Source organism: Enoplosus armatus, chromosome 14 (assembly GCF_043641665.1).
Source record: "Enoplosus armatus isolate fEnoArm2 chromosome 14, fEnoArm2.hap1, whole genome shotgun sequence".
Lineage (NCBI taxonomy): Eukaryota > Metazoa > Chordata > Actinopteri > Centrarchiformes > Enoplosidae > Enoplosus > Enoplosus armatus.
The window spans coordinates 21597032-21625030 of NC_092193.1; the positions used below are offsets into that span (position 1 = coordinate 21597032).

At 44.8% G+C, this 27999-nt stretch overlaps 1 protein-coding gene across 1 annotated transcript in view; it reads left to right on the forward strand.

The window, feature by feature from the left end:
- LOC139296467 (microtubule-associated protein 4-like) overlaps positions 1–17294 on the forward strand; it is a 65716-nt gene extending 48422 nt beyond the window's left edge. The window contains exons 7-17 of the mRNA XM_070918871.1: positions 953–1314; positions 2745–2933; positions 4366–4477; positions 5983–6042; positions 6279–6526; positions 10510–10569; positions 13978–14070; positions 15997–16078; positions 16172–16281; positions 16572–16764; positions 17284–17294. Of these exons, the coding sequence (XP_070774972.1) occupies positions 953–1314; positions 2745–2933; positions 4366–4477; positions 5983–6042; positions 6279–6526; positions 10510–10569; positions 13978–14070; positions 15997–16078; positions 16172–16281; positions 16572–16764; positions 17284–17294 (1520 nt within the window). The remainder of the gene's footprint in view (positions 1–952; positions 1315–2744; positions 2934–4365; positions 4478–5982; positions 6043–6278; positions 6527–10509; positions 10570–13977; positions 14071–15996; positions 16079–16171; positions 16282–16571; positions 16765–17283) is intronic.
- The last annotated feature ends 10705 nt before the right edge of the window (positions 17295–27999 follow it).

Genomic DNA, 27999 nt, shown 5'->3' on the forward strand with positions numbered 1-27999 from the left:
GCCGAGCGGGTCTCCCACATTCGTATCATTTTATTGTGAAAAACATGAAATGAACCGCAACCGCCGCTGCTTCTGTGTAGCCTGGATGTCAGGGGATTGGTGTCCTCTGACAAAATGACAACATCTCCCTACATGAAACACAATGTCAGACTGAATAATGAAGTGAAACAAGATGGAACATCGGTCTGATTATTGTGCTGACGTTATACAGTATATTATGTCATATAAACATAGATACAGTCACACAAGGTTCTCCAATTGCTTTATATAAGACATAAAAAGACATTAAGAGAACACGGCTATATATATATATATATATAGCCGTGTTCTCTTAATGTCGTTGGATGTGACCTCACTGATGTGGATTTTAAAGGCACAGCAATGGGATCACCGGGCTTGGCCTGAGTACCGATCAGACCCAGAATCATCTGCTGGTGCGACCTACATAAACTCGCCCACGCGGACATTCAAATCTATAAATAACTAAAGTGCAGTTGCAATTAGCAAATGATTTGATGGGATGGACTTTGGCGCTGAAAACCACCGTCCACGGTGTCCACAGAGGGAGGTGTCCCCGCGGAGCGCCCGACGAGTGTACGAGCTTGTGCTTCTGTGTTCGTCAGGCATTCCGAAGTTGTTGCGCTGTGTGTGTGAAAACTGCCTTTGTTTACGTTTGCCAGACGAGGACCTCTCGTGGCCACGCAAATGAGGACTTCTGCCTCTGTAAAGAAATAAGGGACCCTCATTTTAGCATTGTATACACACTGAGGGGGGGACCACTGTTTATAAAGGACCCCTGTGAACTGAGCTGTCAGAGAATAGCTTTTTCGTCATTGGCTCATTTGCTTGAAATAGCTTATTTTATTTTTTTGCACTTAATAAAAAATGTAAAGCAACTTTTTTTTTGGCAGAATAAGCTGTGATGCTGACAATGATGTTCTTTCTCTCACAGTGAAATCCGACAACAAGGACAAGCAGGAGAAGACGGACATCATGTCCAGCAAGATGGACGCCTTTGACAAGAAAGAGAAAGAGGAGCAGCAGAAAAAGGAGAGCGGCCCAGACAAGAACCAGAAGTCCGAGAAGATCGTCAAAGATGAGGAGAAGATGGAGAAGATGAACGTGGAGAAGAACAACAAGGCCATGGAGAAGGCGGAGAAGGCGGACAAGCCGGAGAAGACCAACAAAGACGAGAAGAAGGAAGAGGAGAAGAAGCCGGCTGAGAAGAAGGAGGAGAAGGGAGCGAAAGGGACCGCCAAGTCTCCAACGGGCAACGGCAGCAAGACTCTGCCAAGCCCCGACAGCAAGAGCAAGGTGGGTCTCGCGCACACACACACACACACACACACACACACACACACACACACACACACACACACACAGAATACTGCTGTCCACACACACAGAGTGTCCAGCGGTAGCATAAACAGCCCTGTCACCCAAAGGTCACCGCTTTGAACTGTCTAACAACAGCCTGCTGAAGTGTCCTTGAGCAAGACGCGCAGACCGCTGCCTGTTCACACACACACACACACACACACACACACACACACACATCTTCAGTCAGTGCACTGCTTCTGCTACTTCCACCGCTCCCTTATGTGTGTGTGTGTGTGTGTGTGTGTGTGTGTGTGTGTCTGTGTGTGTCTGATGTCTGTCTTGAGGCCTGTTCACACCAGATTTGGCAGCAAAATTGACTTATCTCGGCGGAATCTCAGCAATCAGTGGGTTTGCTCGCAGGGGGGCGAATTGAATCTGTCCAAATCTTTTGTGTGAAGTTCAGTTTAGAGGAACTTTGACATGCAAGTTGTTGGCCAATAGCAAACCGTGGGGACGGAATGGAAAGCCGGAGAGTCCAAAATGGAGGAAGCCATCACAGCTCATTAGCTGTGTTGCACCGTCCACATTCATTAAGGGCCGTAACTAATTATTATTTTCACTGTCGAGTCATCTGCCGATTCTTTTCTCGATGAATCGGCTGTCTAATGGTCGTTAAAATGCCACAAAACTGTGAAAAATGTCCGTCACAGTTTCCTAAAGCCTAAGGAGATCAAAGAAATCCTCTCAAATGATGTTATTTGTCTGTTGATTGACTCATCGATCAATTAGTCGCTGCAGCTCAAATTTCTTTTGAATCCCTCCTGTTGGACTACAAACTGCTCCACAAAAGAGGCGTGGTTTGTGGAAAGCTACGAGACGGGAGTCGAGGGTACAAACACGTCTCTGAATAAACTACATGAACTTGTTGTCCGGTCAGCGGACCGAGCTAACTTGCTCACTGTCAGTTAGCTTAGCTTCCAGCCCCACCTGCTGAGCGACGGTGCACAGGTGAACTTGAGTGCTGTGCCACTCTCTGGGCTACATATCAAGTGTGTGCTACATGTCAACGTCCACCATTGAGTCTCTGGGTGTGGGTGTGTGCTGTGTGAATGCAGTATCTGACACCATGTGCTACTTTTTGGGCTGCTGCTCATTTCACCAGATTTCTGGAGGCTTATAATTTTATAATTTTCAGCTCATGAGCTCTTTGACGTGGCTACGAATTTCATTTAATTTTAGAATTAATTTCACGATTGTCATATGGTTGCTGGCTGTGCTGCCATATCACGCTGTCATTGCAATCAGTGATTTCATCTCTTTTTCTTGGCTTGTTCTTTCTCTACATATCTGTGCCCCCCCCCCCCCTTCACCCCTCTCTTTTTTTTTACTGTTATTGTGGCTTCTTTTGATTCCATTATCACCAGCCTGACGTGGGTTCAACTAAACCAAACTCATCCAAATCCCGCCCATCCACCCTCTCCACCAATGGCGAGGCCAAACGCCCCTTCCCCACCACAGCCTCAACTAATAAAAAAAGCCCTGTACCCAAGGCGACCACACCCACCACCGCCAAGCGGTCGCCAACGGCAACTGGTTCCGCTAAGGCTGCCAAGGTGAGTATGATACACATGGGTAGATATATTTCAAATAGGATGAATGTACAGGGCTTGAGGTCCCTCTCAGTCCACGTTCCTGTCTGTGCCTGTTTTCTTGTGAAACATCATCAGTCACATCCCAGTTCAATCGGGGTGGACATGTATCCCAGCATGCATTTCTTGTTTCAAATCGACCCCAGGGCATCGCTCTAGGATATGAGCTAAGCTGATACCGAAAATTGTTTTAATTTTCATCCCTTCAGCTGTCAGTCTGTCACCCAGTAATGTTTTGGTATTTTCATTTGTTTCATTCGTTTTTGAAGGTATGAGCTAGCCGGGCTAGCCGGGCTAGCTCATCTGTGGAGTTTTGGTTCAGTATATGAACATATTATGCCACGCGCACAAATAAAAATGCACTTTTTATAGATAAAAACAGTAGCAGCACAGTGGTATAGTAACAGTATAACTGGGTAGCCTCTTGAAATGCTATAAAAGCTACCTGTGATCATCATGACAGCCTTTATGGTTTAACCTCCGTATTGCTCAATTATTTAACATGAACAATTTGATGGGCTAGAGTTCTCATGTGCAGATGTTATTTATCTAGAGCGTCACCCTATAAACACTATGATACTTGCATCGGATAGCTGTTTTCAATTTAATGTATAACGGTATCTGTCCCCATCAAAAACCAGAAATAAATAATGTTGCGTACACTAGAGTTATCATTGATTGTATGCAGCCTATGATCACTATCTGTAATGTAAGCTGAATGTGTTCAGCCTCTCTGAGAAAAAGTCACCGTCGACCACCAACGTTTATTCTGTAAACGAAAACGAAACTTAATGCAAAATGAAATCGAAATCCCTCCCGTTAAAACGAAAGCTGATAATGAAAGGTTTGTATAAAACCGACATCTAAACCAATCAGCTCTTAGTTCAGGGGAGAGCCAGGCGTTTCCCATCGTGCGCCTGGCTCCCAAAAACTTCCGCGGCCTCGATCTTCTGTCCTGCAAGTCGGACAGGCAGCTAACCGCCGTGCGTTGTGGGTCGATCGCCAGAGTCCGGCTGAGCTGGCGATGTCGGCAAGATGTCGGTGTCCTCCTGTTGATATGGCACACTGAGACTTCTCTCTTGCCTACTGTGGCTTTAAAAGCTTTTATACCTGCATGGTCCTGTACGACCTCCGACATCACTGACCGTCCCAAACGTCTTTACTGTGGTGACTGTGTCTCAGTTTACTTCCTCCCTTCCTGTTTGTCACAAGTCTGTCTTCGCCTTATTTCCTGCCTTTGCTTTCGCTCTCTTGTTTATGTCGTGGTTGCATGATTGGCTTCGTGACGCCGGAAAAACAGGATAGCCTTTTATGCACAACACCACTCACAAACTGTCAAAAAAAAAACTAAAAAAACACACACACACCCAAGGCTTATCTCTCCTCGGTTTTCCAGACTCCAGAAAATGGTACCGCCGAGAAACGCCCACCTGTGCCAAAGGCCACGCCCACACCCCGTGCAGCTGCAAATAAGAACGGCAACTCTGGGACCGCAAGTAAAACTGCTGGTACGTGCACACACACACACACACACACACACACACTTACACAGCTTGTACAGGATCATCATTTCTATCACATCTACAGAGTCTGTCTGCCCTCTGTGCCTGATTATGTGAGACGTCTCCGCTCTGCTTTGGCTAGTTCATAGTGTTGCCAGTGCAACATGACCTCTACAACGGGACCTGAACTCGCTACAATAGCTGGAAAAGTGACTCACAGTGTAGACTGGCACCACTCCAGGCACCAGGCTAACTGAATTGCTACCGTATGTTACACTTTATCGGATTCGAGGGCTGGCTTTTGAAGACACCAGACTGGTATTTTTATCTGCACATCACAAACAGTATCGCACCTCTCTAAGCGAGGGAGCTATGACTCAGTCTGAGCCGTGTGTTAGTCAAACAGGCTTTCTGCTTTTCTTTTTTTTTTTTTTGTGCACTTCAGCTCCGCACCTTCGGAGAATATGATTCATTCACCCAGTTCACAGTGATGGGTGTTATGTACTGCAAGGTGCCTATTTCATTTCAGTTGCATGAGTGAACTCCATTGCTTTTGTGACTGTTGCCCCGGCGGCAGCAGCAGCGCAGTCAGATTCCATAATGCTTCTGCCACATGATGGCAGCAGCACATATGACGCCGCTCCATCAGCATGATGGACGTGCTGTCACTCCCCCATAAACGGTGGAATGACTCACGTCGGCACTTGGCCCTTAGATCTCCGGTACAGCTGATCAATCGAGAACGCTTAGATAACACGTGAGCAGCCAACTGCAGGATTTCGATGGGCAAAGAAATCCTGACTGTGGCGGGACTTTGCAATGGTCGGCCATTAAAGGCCAATCACCATCGTCATCGTGCTGTTCGAAGTTTAAATTGGAAAAATCACACAGTGAAAGTCTGCTAAGGATTTGCATTCATTGCTGAGTCACATGTGGCCACAAGACCTCGACAGCAAGCTGACAGCCATGATGCGTTATCACCTCATGAAGTCGTTATGGCTCACGTTAGCTGTCTGTCACTGTTCTGGTCTCCATTAATTCCTGTTTTGTTTCTTCACCAGCTAGTTGCTAACTTCGTAAAACTAACTGCAGGAAAGGTTGACGCGAGCGCTAAGAATGATCCAAACCACGAATGTGCTGTAAAACCAAAACTAGGAGCTGAAAGGGCACAAAAGCTACAATAACCCAATTAGTTCTTGATGTGAAAGGTATTGATCAGTGAAGCTTTAACAGTACCAGAGCAGTAAAATACATGCTGCACGCTGCTGCATTCTGGAAGCAAACTGGAAGCAAAGTGTGCTGCAGACTGCAAAATGAAGTGTTGCCATATATGGTCAACCCTGGTACTTGTCCGTACACCAGCAGCCACATGAGAGCTACTTTGCATCCTGACTCATAGTTGAATAAACCACAGTGTGGCGTGAGTGTTGAGGTATTTGGTAAAGGCTTGCCAGCGTTATGTGTCAATCTAGTGTGTTCAAGCTTGTGCGTTGTATGTTTCCTGCTTATAGCGAGCAAGAATGACAAGACTGAGAACAAGACGGGAGAGGCCAAGAAACCCAAGAGTACAGGTAAGAAACTGAGACGGACAGTCAAACAAAAAAAGAGAAAAGACAACGCTTGTTTCAATGTTGTTCTCGCAGAACTCTAAATGGCACAAGAATAAAATGAGGAAATGAAATTCCTGCAAACTGTTACGTCTACATCTCATTGATATTAACACTTTATAAGCGGAGCAGACGTTTTGACTGTTGTTTACTTTTCAGTTTTCAGATTTCACCAAAATACTGTTATTAATTCTCTGTAGCCCATCCTCGCCCGGCCTCCACCACCACTCCGGCTGCCTCCACTAATGGTGAAGCCGCCTCCTCCCACCGCCGCCGGGTCATCACCAAACCCCCCGTGCCCAAGCAGACCCCAATGGAGAAAAAGCCAGCGGTGCCCCGTGCTCCCCGAACCCCCCGGCCCATCAACGCCCCGACACCTGACCTGAAGAACGTCCGCTCCAAGATCGGATCCATCGACAACATCAAGTACCAGCCCGGTGGGGGAAAGGTAGGACAAAGCAGACAGTACAAGAAAGGTCCGTGAATAATTCAGAACAGTCGTGTACCTGTCAAGATCCCTGAAATGCTGCAGAATGATTCCCTTGTATCAGCAAATGATTCGGCTCTGGTTGGTTTGTAATTCAAATAGCTGTCATGTGTGCTCCACATCGCAATAACATGTTTTACTCAGAGGGCTTCCTAACCTGCACCCCCTACAAGGGGGCCAGGCTGGCTTCCAGAAGAAATGCTAACCAATCTGTCCTTGAAAAGTTGGCACCCGTGTTGAATCTCAACTTGTTAGGGATATAGAGTGTTGCAGGGATGATGTATTTTTGTAGGCCCTGGGTCCCTCGACTAAAAGCCAATAGGATTTTGGATTATTGCAGAAAATAAGCTCAAAAGTTTCTGATGCTCACACGTTTTGTTCAGCAATATAATCTTCACTAATGAACACCACTTTTAGGATTTTTGAAGCGTAAATGGAATCGCCAGAAGTCTTGTTAGCAACCGCCTTTTTTAAGACACGTAAAAACCTCCAAAATCCACGAGTGGGGACATCTACTGACGTGTTTTATGTCTTAGGGCAAAACGTGAAAACCTCTTAAGCCTTATGTCAGTCATCTGACCAAAAACCCATTAAAAAAAAAACCCCATCGACTTCCAGATGAGGGAACCAGAAGTGCACAAATGCTGAATCATTTCCTGGTTTCAGGACTCATTCCTGCAGGACTCTATTAGCCTGCTAGTTTGTGATAAAGTATTATAGCCAGTTCCTGTGCTGCTGCACTGCAAAGTTAATCAAATCCCTATTGCATAATTACAACATTATCTGACGAAATAATCATAAATACAGGTTAATGGCGGGTAGAGGCGACAGAAGGAGGCCTTTACTGCCACAGTCTCACATTCAAGCCTTGCAGACACCTATCAACATTATCTTATCATCCCCCAACCAGTGAGCTAACATTAACAACGCTAATTAGCTTAGCTTAACATTTACCGAGCGTTCTGCCGAGGAGATCCCTCGAAGCATCTATCCTGCGCTCGGCTGAACGACACTGTAAAGGCAATCCACCTCTTCACTGTGTGGTGATTTGATTTTAACGCGGCCCGTGAAAAAGACATTTCTTTCCGTTATTAAAGACAAAGAGTTAAATTACTGTCCTTTTGACATGTGTTTTTCATTTAATTATGACAGTAAATGCATACATGAGAAGGCAATACATATAAGAATATATTGCATTACCATTTTCCAAAAGCTACGTTTTCACCATTTGCACTAAAATGCGAGGGCGGCATTTCAGATGTGTATCCGCCGTGGAGAGTTTTCAAAAAGCTCCTCGTTCGGGTGTGAAATATGACAGCTTACTGTGGACAGGAAGCCGAAATGAAGAGGAGAAGAAAAAAAAATGCGTTTTCAGATGTAGCCACCTAATTGTGGATGTAGTCTTGACCTCTGGCCTGCTCGTCTCATGAATTTGCTTTCGTTCTGTCAGAATCTGCAAGCATTAGATGCTTTCTTGAAATACAGAACAGACTCTGCATTTGTGAGACGGGTACAAAAAGTTGCCTCACTGCCCCACAAACATCTACCTAAGAAGTTCAACACCAAATTCATCTAATAGCACAAATTAATTGAAAATTTAAAAGTAAATTTCACCGTTTTGCCTTTAAGACTAACAGCATGTTGTGTTCCTGGCAGATCATCTGAGAATAAAGTGGCTTTTATTTCCGTAGGAAAGCATCACGGTCGGTCCTGAGGCGGGGCCGACTGACGTGGGAGTAGATTTCCTGGAGCGTTGTGAACACGTTCCTTCGGTCCTCATAAAGCTGTGACAACGGTGTCCGTGTCTGGGGCTGATAGCTAAAACCAACAGAAGAGCGCTTGCCTGCTCTGCCACAGAGTCTGCACTGGACACACTGGGCTCAGGCACATTTGCAGCACTCGTATACACACTGTGTCTGTAGCTGTGGCGAGACATACAATAGGGGGGACGAGCTTGGGATGGATGGAGAGGAGGGGACCTCGCCGACAGTGCACATTTAGCATTTGCAATAAGACGAGTCAGAGGTGGGAATATGACGCCAAGTGGTTAAACACCCACATCCTCAGCACCATACAAAATCACATGCGCACAGATTCTTTTTTTTTTTTAGAGGGCATTACCATTACATGCTAATTGAAGAGAGGGCTGTCTCCCTATTTATGTCTTTCTGTTTCCCTATTCTTCCCATCTGACTATCAACAGCTATAATCTTGTTCCTTTTTCCATTGAAAAATGTTTGGTGCTCGTAGTCTTTATGCTAAGCTTCGCTAATTGACTCCCAGCTCTTGCTTCGCAGTAAATGTACAGACACGAGAGTGCTGTCAATCTTCTTATCTGACGCTCGGCAAGGAAGTGAGTCGGTGTATTTCCAAAAATCTTTTATATTTAAAAAAAAACGCCATGCATTTAGTTAGCATGGGAGCAGCATCGTCTCCCGGCTCTAACTTCATGTTTTAATGTACAAATACTAACCCTCTCGCCAAGAAACTTGTCAATAAATATTAAACACCTGTATACAACTAACCGTCATATCATCGTATTGGCCTTGATGCATTCTTTCAGCCGTTGCCTCTCGTGTGTTTGTACGTTTTCATTTTTGTCTCTTAAGACATTCAAAAGTCCATTTGTGTCCTTCTTGCATCGTCACATCTGCCAACGCAGACGTTTCACTTCACGAAGCAGTCATGAAAGCATTTCATACCTTGTGCTCTGAAATGAAATTTTGAAAATCTCCTTTCCTTTAATATCATCCATATCTCTCTCTCTCTCTCTCTCTCTCTCTCAAATCTATCCATATTCCATTAACCTTCTTCTGCCTGGCCACACCGCAGAGCAGGCTGACGTGTAGCAGTAGCCGGCAGAGTAGACAGGGTTTGCAAAACATTTAAGATTTGTCATACCCCCCCCCGCATTTATCCGGGGAAGCCAAACTCGGTTTCATATTCACAGTGCTTCCTCCACCTGCATCATTTAGGCACGATCACATGGCCAATTAAAGTTCGGTCCGGGCGGAGAAGGAGCTGTAGTTGCCCCTCCAGATGGTTCTGTGAAATTGGCCTGACCTCATATTTCCCTGTAACAACCGAGGAGCAGTCAAAAGGGAAACGTTACCTTGAATCAAACTGCAGTTTTTTGGCCACTGTTCACTCTTTCAGGCAGATGTACTGTGTTTCGCAGTGGCAGGTCTGTTCCTGCTGTGTTGTCTCCCTTCCGTTTCAAAGACGTCCTCCCACTCATCGCCACCCAGCATCACAATAAATGGCACTGACTCATTCACTCCAGTGATACTGATATTGCTTTGTCTGTTGTGTATTTTAACATTCTCCATCCAGCAGGAGCCTATTGGTCTGGCAACCTTTCCGCCCTCTGCCGTTGCTTTTCTGAACAATAGCACACACTCCAGTAATGTGCGCTCTCCTCTTGTGCTGATATTTGATCAGCTCTTGACGCTAACACGGGCCAGACTGTATGTTATTGGTACTGATCTGCTGTTTTGAAAAGTGCTCCGTCTGCTCGAGTGTACTGCCAGTTGATGAGTGGTTTCCATGATCCATCGGATACATCACATCTGAACCTTTGTGGCAGTTCTACGAACATGAACACATATCTGTTCACCATCCTCCCATTTGATTGGCCCATATTTAAAGCCTATGTCTAATTAGTGCGACTGCTATCAGTGATTTAAAATGACTCGCACGCCCACACATTTGCTTAGTGAATGTAATTATAAAGCTTGGGTCAGTTTTTAAATCTTTTTTTTTATCCATGCTGTTGTTTTCCATACATTCATATGCGGCCCTTTTGATTGGCCGTTATGACCCATGCACTCACCTGATTGGTCCTGCTACTAACCCACATATGCTGCTCTTTGACCCTGTTGTATTGTGGCATGTGGTTGGTTGGAGGTTGTATTGACAAGGGGCGGGGGTGCTTGTCTCCCCAGGGCTCCTCCACCCCGAACAACAAGACATCCGACTCCTCCACCCCTGCCGCCAAGACCAGAGTGAGTCCCCACCATCTACACCCTCACACCTCACACACACACAAGTACATCCTCCCACCTTCTCTCTGCATTCACCACAAACACCGCACATTTTGAATTTCCCCATATTTCGAGTACGGTATTTAGCTCTCATGATGAATTCACGGACGAAACATGAAAACATGTCTTCAAGCGAGGTGCCATGTGTTTACCCGTGCCAGTCATGTCAGTTACACAGCAACATCTACTGTAGTTAGCCACTAGTCTTCATATAAAACATTAAAGTTCCCTTCAAACTAAAGAAGGAATACCACAGCTCAGGGTTCTCCAAATACCACTACCAATCCAAAATTGAAGGAGAAAACAACCCGGCAAAGACTTTATAGCAGCAGTGTCGTGAGGCGTAGCTAAGTGGTCCTGTGAGCTCCTCATGCTGCACTGCTTTTACTGCATCCTGTGGTACCCAGAGACAAACAGAAAAGCACAGTCTAACCCAGCAGCAGCACTTCCAGCTTGCCAAGCCATTCTGTCACACACAATAAGCAGTTTTTGTGTATCACGTCCTTGTCGCTGCCCTGGTGACTACCTCTTGAATAAATTCAGCCCCAATCCGGGGCAAAAAGGGAAAAACATCCATTTGCTATTACAGTATAAACTCAAACTGCTGAACCGATACGCCAATATCGGCACCTACACCTCTGTATATCCAGACTTTCCGAGGGACACCCCATCGGCGACTGATGGCCCATTTTGTTACCATTATGTTACACCTTGTGCAAAATAAAATTGATTGAAGTGGCATCCGTGTGTTCCCATGTTCTCCTTGGACATTGTTTTAGTGCTGCTAAAGTCTGCTCCCAGTGATGTCACTGTGTAACACACAAATGGCCTCCACGTGCCTTTTGTAACAGCCCCTCAAAATTACGTCATGACCGCCGTCACACATCTTGAAATGTGAAACATTAGCCGTGTTATGCGCATTAGGAAAAGCCGTATGGAATCAATGGGAAAAAAAACGTCCTCAGTTGCCCAGAAGAGCTTTCGCGCTCAAAAAAGCGCTAAATGTGAAATGGAAACGCCTTGCCGAAATGAGTTCTGGCGTAGCAAACATTTAACTTGCATGACTGATCAGCTGCTTCTGCCTCAACCGCTCGTTTGCCCTCGTCTCCAGACAGCATGAAGCACGGCCAACGCCAGCTGACACAAAAGAACAATTAAAATTTGCCCAATAGAAACAAATCTTTCTCCCGCCGATGGCTTACATGGCCAAGGAGACCTGTTACTTTTTGCACATTTGTCCTCTGCACCCACTACACTACATTGCCAGTGTGACATTGCTGCAGTATGTACACTATCAGTGGTTGCAGGACAGATGAAGGCACCAAGACTACACCCTGAGAGGGAACTATGCATGCTCTCAGTCTTGCGGCGCTCCGCTACGTTCTTTTTTTCGTTCACTTGTAGTCATGTGGAGGAACATTTTAAGCATCCTGCAGTGTCCCTTTAGCTTGCGAGCATTAGAACCATTCCTCTCGAAAACGATGGGGACGTGATGAACCACAGCCATGCAGCTACTACAGGTGTACTGAAATAAACGAAGGTGCTATAAGAAAGAAGAAACTAGAGAGAGGAAATGTTAGATTCTGTTTAGAGGCTGCTGCTCTTTGTGTGTGTGTGTGTGTGTGTGTGTGTGTGTGCTCACGCGTCAAGCGTATGTGTGCTAACTGCTCAGTGAGTCATCCTTTGCTGGTGCCACCTGCGTCATCATGTTTTGCATCATTTTCATCCTGGAGAAAGAGACTGAGACAGAGACGGCGGGAATGAAGGAAGGCGTCTTACGTCTGCCGCAGGGCTTTATACAACACAACCACCGAGACAATTAAACTGATATCACAACACATATATCACACTGATATTGGTGAGGGGGGGGGGGGGGGGGGGGGGGGGCTTCATGCTGACTTTTCATTCTGCATTATGCTGGCAGTAAGCAGCTACCGTTATCTGGAAAGTGAGGTAATGCTAGTTGTATAGTGAGTGAATAAAGTGAGCATATGCTGGCAAATGAAGGAGTGGTTCGACTAGTTCCCCATAGGAGGTCAACCTTAAGAGTGATGTCAGTCTTTAGTAGTTGAATATGATGTTCACCTGAAATGCCATAGTTCCGAAAAACCCTTTTGGACTGTTATTCTTCAAATATTGTCTAGTTTTTTTAACAGTTGGACATTTTTAAACCCACTCCCTTTCTTGCAGGGGACTATTTGTTGGCGAAGCACAAAAAGCCACTTTGCCCGGTTGCGTTTTGTTGCTTCAGAGACACTTAGCCTCTTAGCAGTGACTGAGACCGCGGACCTGGATTTGGAATGCCGCTATTCATACTTGCTGGCTCATGCCTCAGATCTCCTACTGTGAAAACCAACAGACGCCAGCTCACATGTATCCCCCCCAGTACAGTGGCACTGCTGAACCCCCGAGATCACTTTATTCATTCTTTCATTTATGTTTATCCTCAGTGTTCTGGCTCTTTTTGCCGTCTCTGTGATATAAACCCTTGCTATAAAACGATTTACCCCCGCTGAAACATCAAGGAGAGGGCATTCAACACATGAATGACTTCGGTCGGCACTTAATATTTAGGTTGACCAGTGGCCCTAACTCCAAATCTCTGAGTGTTGCTTTAAGAGAGTCCAGGCATCCCGAGCCAGCCGCGCAACACGTAGTCAAGAGTTTCTTAGGACGGCGGGACCGGCTGCAGGGCAGAACCACAGGCAGGTTTTATGTAGGACGGTCCGCCTGAACGACCTCAAAGGAACATCTTTTCGTCTCCCACATCTCGCTTCTGTGCTTAGACACGGCATGTGTTAACACAAACTCACTGACTGTCCTGTGTAATACTCTGTTGCATGTGCTCTATCTCCTCCTCCAGTGTTTGTCCTGTGCTTGATCAGTTTTAGTTAATGCCGTCTATGGAAGCACTCTGTTGTCATTCAGTCAGTGTCCTCGTCCTTTGGTACTTTTGGTACCCCCCGCAGCCTTTCACGTAAGAATTCGCAAACTTTTCCCATTAGAATCTGTCCGATTAGCTGCACCCTCATTTTCAACCACGCTGATTTTGTGTAATATAATGATATATTATTGCATCCCATTTTTACAGTGCCATCTTCTGATTAAGTGTTCGCATAACGCAGCCAACCGCTGAACTCGTGTGTAGGAGGAATCATTTGATTTGAATGACAGAATCTCTTCCATACTTGCAGAGCAAGGCTACTCTGTTTCCTGTTAACTCAAGCTGCCAGCTGATCTGCTCTTCTCTGCTGCCCTTGTCCGTCTGCCTGTCATACCTTTCTGTTTTTTCTTTCTTTCTTTCTTTCTTTTCCCCTCTCTATCTCCTCACTCCCTTGCTTGTCTGTGTGTCTGCCTGCCTGTCTTTAGGTTCAGATAGTGCACAAAAAGCTGGACTTCAGCCATGTCACGTCCCGCTGTGGCTCCAAGGACAATATCAAACATGTCCCTGGAGGTGGCAATGTAAGTACTGCTGGAGCTGGGGGCAGTCTCTCGCTAGGACGTGGATTCATATCACATTCTATGCTAATCTAGCCTCATTCGGGCTGTCTTGCTCAAAATCTGGATCAATCAAAATTTATCCCAGCCACAAAAAGACGCCATTATATATACTATAAACACACCCTTGTTTAAACAATCGAGATCTGATACTTGTTGGTAAGAAATCAAATCACTCTTAGACTTAGAATCGGTATACTGTATCCGTGAATCTCGTGTTGTCCCTCCTCAAAACGCTGCACACAGACAGAAGGAGTTGGAGTTCAACAATACAGAAATCCCTCTTTTCAAATATCAAACGTTTACATGAAAGCGTTATCACTTTCGCTCGTAATTTGGCACATTTATGGCTCCCTGGATGGATTTCACGTAGTGAAGTGAACTGACCAGAGGTCCTTCTGCCCGCCTCTTCCAAGCGTTGTTCCCATCTGCTCCGAACACCTGCTGCACTATCACACTCCGTCCCTGGGCTTGCTCTCACAATCTCCACTTTGCTGCCTCAGAACAATTAAACACAATGCAAAGGGTGTACTGGAGAAAAAGAATAAAAATAAAGCTATAGGCTGGGCGCATATCGCAAGCACTCAAGAAACCAGTAATCGCTGGTTCACTTCACCGATTTAAACTGTAGTCGTGACAACATAGATGTTAATTATTGACATAAAACCCAAAATCGGGGCGGTTGGAATGTGGATGGCAGAAATCAATCATTTCACACAACACACGTTGAATACATATTGATACGGCATTGATCTTATGAAAGACACTCATGTGCTTGATGTTTTTGTCATGCTACAATATAAAAAGTCGCGTTGCCCGTGATTGGTCCCACTAATACCTCCCAGCCATTGTACTATTGTTGCTATCCAGATGTGTTTGTTTAATCTTTACTTTGTCTTGTCCATCTTTTGGCTGCCTTGATTACATTAGGTGCTGTGTACCCTTTTTTTTTTCTTTTTTTTTATGTTATGATGTTGTTTTACATGGAAATGCAAAACAACACATGTAAAAGTATGTTCCAAAGCAGGTTCCACCTAAAGTAAGCAAGTACAAACCAATACATTCCTGTAAGGTATTAATACTACAGTACTAGGGTACTCGTGGGATTGTACTGTAGTAGGATTAACACATTGTAAAGCTGCGCCGATGTTCAAATGTTCCATATTTACTGAAGTCATTGGTGTGTTTTTCCTCAGTCTGAAATGACATCATGGATATTTAAATCAGCTGTTAAAAAATTCAAACATTTGTGTTGATATTATAAAATCAGGTCGTTAATATTTAACCTCTAATGAGGGAGAGCTCTGTTGTCAACCAGGCAATCAGAACTAATCTCCGTTTGTTTTCGAATAGAACTTTAACAGCGCAGAGGGCCACAGTCGACTGACTGTTAGTCATCAGATATGTAAATGTGATTTGATCTCATCACACACTGTCAGGCAGGTCACCGGGTCTTTAAAATCCATCGGTGCCAGCTGTTGTCAGACTCATCAGGATCCTTCCTTGTGATCCCGAACGCACCCTCTCATGCAGTGACGGCGGTCTAATGACTGCCTTCTCCCGTCCTCCAATTATAGCCTGTCTGCATAAGTGGAGCATCATTTACCAGCCTAACAAAACAAAAAGGCACCTTCAGTAACAATAAAACCGGCCAAAGTAGGGAGTGAAGCATGGGTAGGTAGTCCTCAATTTGCTGTGTTGTATCCCTTTTCCCACGTGCTCCATTGTTTGGCACAGAACGTCATCCTCTCTGTAAATGCACCAGGTGCACGGCGATGGGTGAGGTGGAGTAGAGTGGACGCCAAAGTGTAAATTGCATTGTGCTGGGTGTGGCGTCTTCATGAGTTAAATATATAAAGAGGCTACATTATGAGCTCTCCTCTTCCCCAGGTGCAGATCCTGAATAAGAAGGTGGATTTGAGCAAGGTGACGTCCAAATGTGGCTCCAAGGACAACATCAAACACAAGCCAGGTCGGTCTTAAAACTTCCGTTCTCCTCCGTTTCCCTCCCTTCAGACTCCACTCTCTGCTGCTCTCATACCAACGTCCTTCTTTTTGACCTCAGGTGGCGGGGATGTGAAGATCGAGTCCCACAAGCTAAACATTAAAGCCAAGTCTAAGATTGGATCCCTGGACAACGTGGGACCAGGCAACGGACAGACCAACGGACACAAGGTCAAACTTTAACTCAGCCATTAATATCACCAGTTAAAAAGACAGTTCACTTCTCTGGTTCTGCTGACTCATTGTGCTTTTGCTGGCCGACACCACTAGATGGTGTGGTAGCACGAGATAGCACACTATAAACACTATAAAGAAAAACATAGTGTTCTGTGTGTGTGTGTGTGTGTGTGTGTGTGTGTGTGTGTGTGTGTGTGTGTGTGTGTGTCTGTGTGTCTGTGTGTCTGTGTGTGTGTGTGTGTGTGTGTGTGTCCCTGCCCTTGTGTGTCTATATTTGGCTACAGGAGGAGAAAACAGAGGAGAAGACATCTTCACCCCCAAGTGGCGCTCCGACAACAGGACCAGCAGGCGTTGCCAAGGCAACAGCACCAGGAGGTGTTGCTAAGGAGAACGGGGTGAAGGAGCCCACACCTACTCCTTTTGGGGGCGACGGACTGAGGGAGCCCCTTAGCACAGACAAACGCATCACTGAGACAAGTGGGTGGCAGATTTCCCACCCAAAATCTGTAGTCATTTTTCAAACAACGGGTCCGTGATGTCAGACAGAAGCAAACGGAAGCAGGCTGCTGCTGGCAGGTTTTATCTTTAACAGGCAAAAAGCTCCGTGAGACAGTTGAAAACGGACTTTTTAACGTTTCCACCTCAGATGCTTTGAAAGACAAAACCTGTAAACAGTAGGCAGATATGCACGTAATGGCCACATACATGATATCGCGCTGAGACTAAAGCTGCGCAAAAAAGTCAGCGTCCTCGCCAGCTGACGGTCCATTTAGATGACACGGTAAAAAAAAAAAAAGAGCGGCATTATTCTTGCATTGTAGGGTAAAGCTAGTAATAAGTATTATTGTGCAGTGTTACGAATAAAAAAAAAAATCTCGTTGAAAATGTTATTTGAAAAACAAATCTTCACGCCGTTCAGCCTATAGATGTCCTCAAATCCTCTCCGTTTCACTCGGGAAGGCTCATACCCATGATTGACATGGGTCCCATTTTTAGGTCAGAAATAGCGCTCTGTTGCTACTGCAGGCAGTAAGATAGTCAGCTGGGCATGCTGGCACTTGCAGCTCATGCGAGAGCAAATAAACACACTGTGTAATTCCTCCCTTACTCTTTTGTCAAGAGACAATTGGCTGTAAATAAGTCAATATTGGGTGTGCGTATACCTGCTCTCTGCTACGTGTCTGATGGAGTGGGGTGGTAAAAAATAGCCGACACTTTGCTGCTAAATGAAATTATGAGACTTGCAAAGTAAAGATTAGCCAGTTGGTGGATACATTCACGTCTGGCACTGCAGCAGGCCTCCAGACTCCCTGACTTCAGAGGGACAGCAGACTCCTGCCACCCGACGCGGTTGCCAAACTCGGCCTAATTGATGGATGGCTGCGGCGGTAACGCAATAAAAAAAAAAACAGCCCATAATTCATACGAACCTGCCCCAGACAGTAACAGCCTATTAGCTAGAGAACCATCTGGCGGGCGAAATTTAAACTCTGGAAATTTCCACCCCTGCCTCGGCATCACGTTTCTCTCCTTTTCGCTCTCCACAGATTGAGTCCCCGTGACCTGTAGATTTTGGACACGCATGGCGCTCGCCGACCTGCCAATCAACCAACCAACCAACCTACCACGGCGCAGTCACTTCCCTCTGGCCCCGCCCTTCATCTCGCCCACCGCAGCACCGAACTGACCGATCGCCTCTCAGTGTTACTCTGGGGTCCGCCTGCCAGCTTCCCGCTTCCAACCCTGACCTTTGACCTTCTTGACGCCCTCGGGTCGACCTTTGGCCCTGCCCGCCGCAGAGAAGAGCACTCGCTGTTTGTCTGTGTTTCTCTGTGTGGGGTTCCACCAGCTTCTCGACTGATAAAATTCCCTTGTAATCACTGATTTAAACCCCAAATTTAACAACCTCAACGCAATAAACCCACTATCGTAGTCAATGCTGTACGGAAGTACACTGAGCATAGCCAGTTTTTTCATACAATATTTCCACATGAGTCTAATTACTGTTTTAACACGTGTCCTTCTAGCGCCCTTACACCCTGCCTCGGAACCCGGTTTCTAAGGCTAATCTATGGCCCCTCTTACAGGCATTCACAATCCAAAACCACTCTGATCTTCCGACCTTGTTAGCAGACCTACGCTAACGCTGCTGTTTGCCCCACCTCCATTCCCAGTCCATGTCCATTTAGCCCCCGACCACACTAATCAGCTGAGGGCCTGCTACTGGCCAGCAGCAGGGCAAGCACTGTCGAGTCTGCTTCAAATCACCACATTCCAGCCTCCCAGCCAGCCAGCAATTATTTCCAAATCTACAGTATCTACAGCACTGCACGTTGTCTAATTATAGGTAATCAAACGTGATTTGCCATTACATCTCTTGGTATCATTGCACCAGTTAAGTCTCCACCAAATGTATTACAATACCGCGTCTTTATCTCTGGACTATTAATATCATGATGCTCACAATTAGCGATTGGTGTAGAGGACGAGGGCTTATACAGAGCAGAGGGGATACAAACCGGAGACGTTTGGAAACGGATCTAAAGATACAGCTTAAAAATCTGGACAGAAAGTCAGCGCAGAAGCTGTCAGGATGTCAGACAATTCCTGTGTTATATTTCGAGAAAATACGTGTTAATCGACAGCAGTCGCGGCGACTTTTAACTACAAGTAGAAACATCACTGAACGGTGTGATTACTGCATGATAATCGTCATGAAAGGCAGGCGATGGGGGAGGCCCGTCGCCTCCCTGGGTGGCCTTGGCTCAAAAAAGGATTTGGCACTGGTACGCAGGTATTTGATCTTGAAGCCAAGATCACAGCATTTGACCTCGAAGGAGTGAACACAAAGTCAAAAACGAGGAAGGCGTGATCTTGAACAGGGGTATTTCACCTTCTCTGTTAGACCTCGGAGTTAAGCTGCTAGCTGCCGTAGCCCTTTTTAGTCAAGCGACATGAAAGCATTAATGCACAGTATACTGTATGTAGCACTTTTCTTATTGCGGACAGTGTCCAACCAAAGACCTGGTCACGCCAGCACTTCAAATGATGAGGTTTTATGACAAAATCCTGTTGATCTTTTGCGTCAAGTCCAAGTTAGTGGACTTTAAGATGCTAACTTCCTCCATCGACCGATAGCAAGCCATCTTAACGGCTTATTAGCTGTGTTACACCGTCCAAAACTGGCACAAAAGAGGAATAACTACGAGACAGGAATCATAGTACAAATATATCGCCAGCCGCAGTAGTTTACTTATTTAAACCATACGACTTTCTGGTGTGACCGGGCCTTAACTCACTACGACACAATATTTTTTTTTAATTCTTTATTTGGATCCCCGTTAGCTTCACACAATATCTCGAATATTTGTTTATACATCAGGGTGTACACACATCTGTAGACTGTACTGCCCACCTCCGGGGATATATAGTGCGATGGCGCTACTTAGTGTCGCTGTACTTAGCTGTATGAAGCCGAACCTGTAACACTTCGATCGGTCCTGGTCACATGGTCTTGGCACAAGTCCACAAACTGCTGTGGATGGTTCAGCACTGCAGCCCCATTCAGTTTGGTCTGATGAAAGCATTTTAAAAAATGACCCAAAAAAAATAAAAAAAAGGACCTTAAGCAACAGACATATTTCAGTGTAAGACTTAGAAATCCTTAACCTTTATCTATAAATACTCATATGTCCCTTTGCATGGCGTAAGGGTGGGGGCACTAAACCCTTTAGTCTTTCTTAATAAGACTAGTTCTGCCACAGCACACGCAACCCTCCACCATAACTCTTTGGTTCCCATACTGTCTAACCACCCCTCCCCCGCCCCCCATGTAGCCTTCAGTCCCACTCACACACCTATAGACCCCCCCCCCCCCCCCCCCCCACTGTTAGGGACCCCAGCAGTCATCCTGAGCTGTGTCTAGTATTTACAGTTCACATGTGGCTATTAGAGACAGACAGATCCTTCCTCCTCTCGCACATGTGGTACTTCCTGGTCATGTGGTTCACCCCAGTGGAGAGTGGGTGGGGCTACGCAGCCACGCCCTCTTTTAAGTCCTCCCTCTAGCCGGTGCGTCTTAGAAACCTCTCTGTGAGACCTGCTAACTTTCCTCACACACAAACACACTTGCACATAAGCACAGATGTATACAGGAAAGCACACAGGTTTGTCGGTGTGCATGCACGCACACACACACACACACACACACACACACAGGAATCAGCACACACATACAGTATAATACACACAAATCAGCACCCTGAAATAAAAACGGTATGCTGTTCATAGAAGCATTTCTCTGTGCTAGAATGAAACCAACTCTTTATTGTGTTTTGGTGGTCTATGCTGATATTGTTAAAACAATGATGAGCTGTGTCGGTGTGTTGTTCCCATCATAGTCATTGTCGGACATTTTCATCATCGGCTCACCTCATCCCGCCTCCTTCTCGTCTATTTGCTCTACCTGTGTCCCCCCCCCCACCCTCCCATCTCTTTGACAGCAATACAGTGATCTTAGTTGGGAAGGCCTCCTGTTATTACCCGTGCATACACATGACGTATACATACAGGGAGAAGGACAGAGACAGAGAAGAACCACAGATGTCAACAGGTAGCGAAGAGAGGAGTTCACTCGCTGGAAGAACTGTCAGTTAAAGGGAATAATGTTGCATTCATGGCAAGTCTGAAGTTGGCATTTTCCGTGCATATGTATTTACGAGAGACTGTCTACGACCAAGCCACTTGAGGTGGCTACTGCATCAATATTATCAAGTTTGTAGTTATCTCGTGTCCCTTGCATATATTTTACTCAACATCTAATGTAAATAGATGGAAATAAATAGCTTTTTAAATGCTTTTCTTTTTTTTCTTTTTTTTTACATTTTTCTTGTGTAGGATATCACTGAATATACAAAAGTCCAAAATAAAATGATTTAAAAAAATATATATATTACTACACTGGACAGCAGAAACTGCCCAGCTCCAAAATGCCATGAATGCAGCAGTATTTCAGCAAGTAGTCGGGACCATCCAGTGGTGCTTGAAGCTGTCTTTCTAGTGAACAAATCTCTACTTGTAAAATAGAGATCCACATTTTGAGCGATTAAAAAAAACAAAAAACTAAAATAGTACACTCAGTTTTAAAGGAAATCTAAATCAATGGCTGATGACAAATACGCCTAAAGTTGTAGGGAACATTATTTCTGCTACGTTTCCACAATTGTTGAGAAAAAGGTAACTCTTTTTTTTTTTTTTTTTTCAGCTTGTTTGTATTATTTTAGGAAATCACCTAAATTCAGTTTTGGCATTTTAGATTCTATCAAAACAACACTGTGAAGTGACTTTGATTTACAGACCAAAAGCATTGTCACGTGCCAGTAAAACGAGTAGAAGCCGCCGTCTTCATGGAGGAGGCCCTGCCTACTCACCGTCTATGCATCGTGCATTAGTTAAAGGCTGGGATGGTCTCCGCTGAAACTACGAAGGATTAGTGGCGTGTTTGTGGGGTGTTGCCGTAGTTGTCAGATGTGTGAAGTGTTACTACTGCATCCATCCTGTAGAGAGCGCTGCTTAGCCTCTGGAACACTGATAGTCTGGCTCTGAGACTCAACAAAGGCTGACTGAGAAACCTTACGTCATTCGAGAAGCTTCTGTAGTGCTGCTGTGATTTAAACTAGCTTTGATGGCCACGCTATATTGTGTCTGGACTACTGAATACTATTAAAATCATATTAATTATGTACAGTTCCCCTCAAAAAAACGCAAAAGTCTCGTGCACTTTGAACACAGTCTTGTTCATTTCTTGACGCACTGAAAGTGATATAAAAGTTGCTTTACTGTATATTGGTAAAACATTGTCAACTGTGTACTGTACATGTGTGCTTTTGGGAGCAAAACAGTCTTGGTAGTTAGATAAAGTCATGATAATCAAAGAGCAAGTGATCAAATAGTCACCAATAAAGACTAGACAACTAAAAGCGTATTTAATATTGTACTGTTCCCTCCAAATCATTCCCATGACTTGCCTAAAAGTAAAACACGGTACGCGACATACATATGTGTGGATCATATGTGACAACGATAATGTGAATCTTTCTTCGGGAATAGAAGAACAAAGGGAATGAAAGCACTTTGATAGGTGTGGACAGTGGTTTGTGTATATACAATGAGAACAAGTTGTAGTCTTCATGTGTGTTGGAAGCTCAGTGTAAGAGTGTGTTACCAAATAGACGGGACGACCTGAGGCTGCGTATCTTGGATGACACGTCGGTACCCCTTTATCTTGGTCGGCTTTGAGGATTTTAGTGGAACTTTGGTCGTCGGTGTTGTACTATTGGCTATGATGGTTTAACACTCCTCAGTCTGCCCTCATGTTGTTCCTGTCGACATTCACTGGTTATTACTTTCTGACCAAGCTGCAAAGTCACATTCCCCAAGCGGGCAGGTTCCTGTTCATGGCCGGTTAAGAGGACCATACTGAACTTTGAATTTGATATGTTCTGAGAGGACTAGCGTCAACACTACCTCCGGTAGAATGTTTTGTCGTGAATGAATTTCACTCACTTCAGCATAAGTGATGATTTCATGATGCCCAGACAGTGACAGCGAGAGCTTGCAGCAGCTCCGATGCTGCATGGTTGATTCGTTGAAATGGCAAGCATCCAAACCATGTGAGGTTTGTTCTGGAAAGCTGTAAAACAGACTTCTGAATTGATCAAAATGATGGCGCACATGGCAAAACTTCCGAAAGGTTTAAAGCACTGCTTGTTTTGTTTGTTAGCCAGACGGCTAGCTAGTTTTTGAAAGGGGCGTCGCTAACGACGAAGTTGCAATTTATGAATCTACGGGGCCATAAAGTAAAAACAAATTCCAGTTAAGTGTTTTGTGTAACTAATTATGTGCGATTTAAGTGAAGTCACCGAGAAATTAAATTAAAACATTTTCAACTTGCGTTACAGACTCACACTTTAAATAGACCTATAAAGGGCCCCCGAATGTGGACATCTTTGTTTTTTCATTTTCCTTATTTGTTTTTACTTCAGAGACGACTGTGATAGGATTTTGGAAGAGCTGACAGGAAATGAGATGGGTGATGACCTGTTGCAACGGTCCCTGGACATGGTCAGCATCTTTAAACCGCTAGGCCACCAGGGCGCTGCGAGACGACCGTGACGGTTTCAGACCAGATTTATGCTTTTAGCACTCAGTAGTAACCAGCGTGGTTATTTGTGGGATAAAGTTGCAGCTTGGACAAAAAGGTAATAACCAGATTCCCTTCGATGTCCGTTCACAACTGTTTGATTCCCCAGTTATAGCACTTGAACAACACCCTTCCACTAGTATCTTACACTGTCCCTTGTATATAGTTTCCACCATGTTTTTATCACTCCAGAAGTAACTCAAATAAATCCAACACAAAAAAGACAAAAAAAAAAAAAAAAATCTTACTTCTTTACAGGGTGTTGAGGATGTTGACAGATGAGCTTTCGCGTTCATAGGCCTGTCTGTTACCGTTAAGGTTAATAATGGTATTATAAGATTGAAAGCATAAGAAAGGAAAAGTGTACTTTTCTTTTTTCAGAGTCTGCCTTTTTTCCTCCAAGAAAAGGGCTGCTTAAGTCTCAAGAATGTTTTTAAAAATGTATTAAAGATGCAAGATTATGAATACATGTATGAGGTTTGTCTCTGTTCTGTTTTGGAAGATAGATCACATACGGAAACACTATTAACGGGATTCAAACTGACGGGCGGGAAGGGAGGCAGTGTGTGTCGTGGTCTGGCGTGTTACGGACAGAAAATCCCAGAAAAGCAAAATAACACACTTCAGAATTGAGAAAGAATCTGACTGGTTTCCACTTTGGTTTGTAATGCACTACTCTACATGTGACATGTGACACACACTGGTCAGCCCTTTCTCCCCGACTACCGCCACCCCCCCCCCCCGTTAGACTAACCGGGCTTAGTCTTTTGGCATGTGGTAGAAAGTAATGTTCTGTATTAGACAGCTCCTATATAGACACCTTGACATACCTACCAACACAAGACTGAATTAAAGGAAGTCTTGGACTAAATTATCTCCTCAGTGTCAGTAACAAAAGGCCGAAAGTAATGGAACATTTTGGACCAATTAGCACTTTCAAGAAGCAATGAATGCTGAGCTCAAACATACCGTCAGTTTGAACTTGAACTGTCCTTCTAAGAGAGAGAGAGAGAGACGGCTAATTGCATGAAATGTAACCCGGGGAAAAAGGTTCAACCCAGATTAGAAGGGAGTGTTGGTAGATATGCACCTGGAGCCCCTAGCTGTGTCTCCCACCTACAGAGGCTCGCCAGCATCACGGCACTGACAAGTAGCGTTCTCTACCTGTGTCCTTTAGCACATATGCGCCAGATGGTAATCCAGCAAAACCAACATTTCAGGCAGTTTGTTCATCAAGGCTTCGTTCACGATGAACACTGTATTTACAAGACGGGGTTTCTTTATAGGGTTCGAGCTACATGTCCAAATCTGCCGCTGCAAATTTAGAGGACACAGAGGCAAAACAATCTACTTTTCAGTGCCGTGGAGTGGGTCCACTGTAGTGTGCGCTGTATTATTCTGTAGGGCACAACACCATAGCAAAAGCATGCAGAAGACAACAAACTGCTGGTTGTTAGAGGCATCTGTCCTATTAGATAGAGCTCATCTCCCCCCTTCGATTCTGAATATTTGGTATGAAAGAGATGTTCATTGTGATTAATTGTTAACCAGTGATGTGAATATTAATCATGAAATAAAAAGATGAGCAAAAGATCAGGCAGTGTCACTGTTGTGTCATTTCTTCGTAATCAGTTTACATTATGCATGTTTACTAATGTAGTGTATTTTATTTATCTTTTTTACGTATTGGTTGACATTTTTAGCCAGTAGTAGAACATAATCAGCAGTTAACCCAAACTATGCACCCAATGTTGGTGTTTAAAAATCATTTGGCTTGAAATACTGAAGTCACTGGTATAATGTTGTTAACCAACAGTGATGGACTGATGAACTCCACGGATCCAAAGCGCAACGCCCGTCGGCATGTTGATGTTCCGACCCATGAGTTCTCAGTAGTCATTACTACATTATTACATGAGTACTCGCCACTCATGGGTTGGACCACACTCGCATACTAACACACTGGAATACAGTGATCTATGGCTTAAAAACGGATGTGGGCCAGGGGCGTAAAAGTGGGGGCTAGTAGCCCCATCTCTACTTCCTACCCCCCTACTTTATGGGCCCCTGGTTCAGATCCCACCCATCTCCGAACTCGGCCTTCATTTTGACATCAGCTAAACACCTGTTAAGTTTCGTGACCGCACGTACCGATGTGTTAGTTACCAATGTGACTTAATCACCAGTGCTAGAACAAAGACAATATGCGTAGTTTAGTTTATTTTGAAGTCACAGTGACCTTTGATTTGGAGTCAAAAGTGTCACCAATGCATTGCCCGACGAAGTCACTGTTTTGTGATGTCACAGTGACCTTTGACCACCAAATTCTTATCAGCTCACCCTCGAGTCCAAGTGGACGCTTGTGTTTTGCGTTTTGAATTTGAAGAAATTCCCTCGAGGCGTTCCTGAGAATGGGGGCGGACGGGCGGACGGACCCGAAAAACAGAACGCCTCCGGCACGATTCTTGAGAGAAGGTGAAAACTGAGACAAAGCGGTTAAGACAGAAGTTAATCCTCAGTGTAAGCTGCAACTGCTTGCTCAAACTGACAGTGTTAACTAGCTCTAGTTGCGATGGGCCTTCCTGGAATGGTAAGTGCTCATGTTTGCCGAACCTTCTGTTAGGTGTTAGGCTTTGTTGGATTCATTTTAGTTTTATTCTGATTATTAGTACTCCTATATGTAACCTATTGTTTGCATGTGGTACTGCAATTAGTAAAATTGGTTATTATACTAAAACTGCTGCAAAGCCATGGAGACAGTAAAAGTTGTTTAACGTTAGAATAGCTATAGCTAGGGATTGAATGTGGTTTAAGATGCTGAACATAAGGACTGATTATCACAGGCCCACGATGGTATGTATGTATGTGGTTTTGTCATATGGGATAAATAAGTAGTTCATCTTCAAGTTTACGTGGGATAATGTAAATGGTAATAGTACCTAAACATATAGTTAGACCTGGAAATGTTACAACAGGCCTTAAGATGTCATTTGGGAGGCAACATTACCCTATGTGCTTGATTTGACTCAGCTTTCTAAGTCACATGCTCCATTCTGCGCACAGTTTTCATGATCATTTTAGTGAGAGTCAATTACCTGGGCTGTGTCAAATACAGCCATTCATTTCATTTCGTTTAAGTTGTGACATCAGGATTATACCGCCCCATTTTTAAAAAAGGGTTCGTAAAGTTCCAAAAGTCGGCCGTACCCTTGCGTCTACCCTTGTCCTTGCCTTCTGGCATGGCGCTGTATCCTTGAGCACAAAGATAACCTGTGAAATTCCTGCTGGCTGGCTGCCTTCACGGCTCTGCTGATCTGATTTAGTGGGCAAGCTTGGGGTCAGCTTGTGTGACGCATGGCAGAGGAGCAGCAACAGGTGATCAAGCAATAGGCCGCCAATAACTTAATGTACAACCATCTGAAGAAGAAAAAAAAAAGGAACAGCAGTACAGTCGGTGCACTGTTTGGCGTGATCACAATGGGGTGACCGTGGGCACGGTTTTGTAAGTAGAGAAAATGTAATGGACGTATGGAGTCTGGGCTGTTGAACTTCTTTGGCAGAAGGGAGAAAGGTCACTGTCCATGGTGGTGACCCTCCTTCTCAGTTGTGGCTCTACAGCTGATGCAAAACATCACAAGACTCCACAAATACGTGGAGCCCTCGGGCGGAAACAGGAAGTCAGGAAAATGGTTGGCTAAAAAGCCTTTTACTTGTATACAAATCCTTGGGCACGGTTTACAAATCTGTGGCCACGGATTATGAGTCCGAGAGCGTGGTCTATAAACTGTATGCACAGATTTGTAAAGCGAGAGCGTGGATTTACACGTGGCTCTTTTTTCCCCAGCTGACCTCAGGGGGGCTCCTGAACCAGACCAACCAGCCACGAGGTGACCCACGTAAGTACCTAAAGTCTTTCGAGAGAGACATGTGAATTAGCATCATTAATGCACACATATTCTGAATACAAAACTCACAGTTTTAACGCATTTTAACCACAGACTGTGTACATAAAGATGGCCGACGCGTCTCCACTTCCTCCCACTGTATAAAAATGAAAGCCAAACTCTCCCGGATACGGCCGCTGCCATCTTGTGCTGGTGACATCATTTGGAGCCAGAGTTCACCCCCTTTTTCATAGCATCAAATAACTAATTAAAACTCAACGTATCCGAAGAACAAACACTTGAACAAACATCAGCGTGATAAGAACTAAGGGGCTTATTATGACTGATACTGCAGCCAGCCACCAGGTGCACATTTGGAGTAGTTAACAACATCTTAATGATAACAGCAATGTGTCTGATTGGTAGAACTCAGTTTAGAATTGTACAGTAGATCTCACCCAGGATTATAAGGGAAAGATAGGACTCTCTGAGACAACAGAGGTCAGGCCAACAGACTGAGCCTCATATTTTTAAACATAATTATATCTTGCAGAAGACAATGGATTCATAACCACCAAATTTGGCTTGCATATAATGGCAAGACACATGTTTAACAAGAGCTAGATT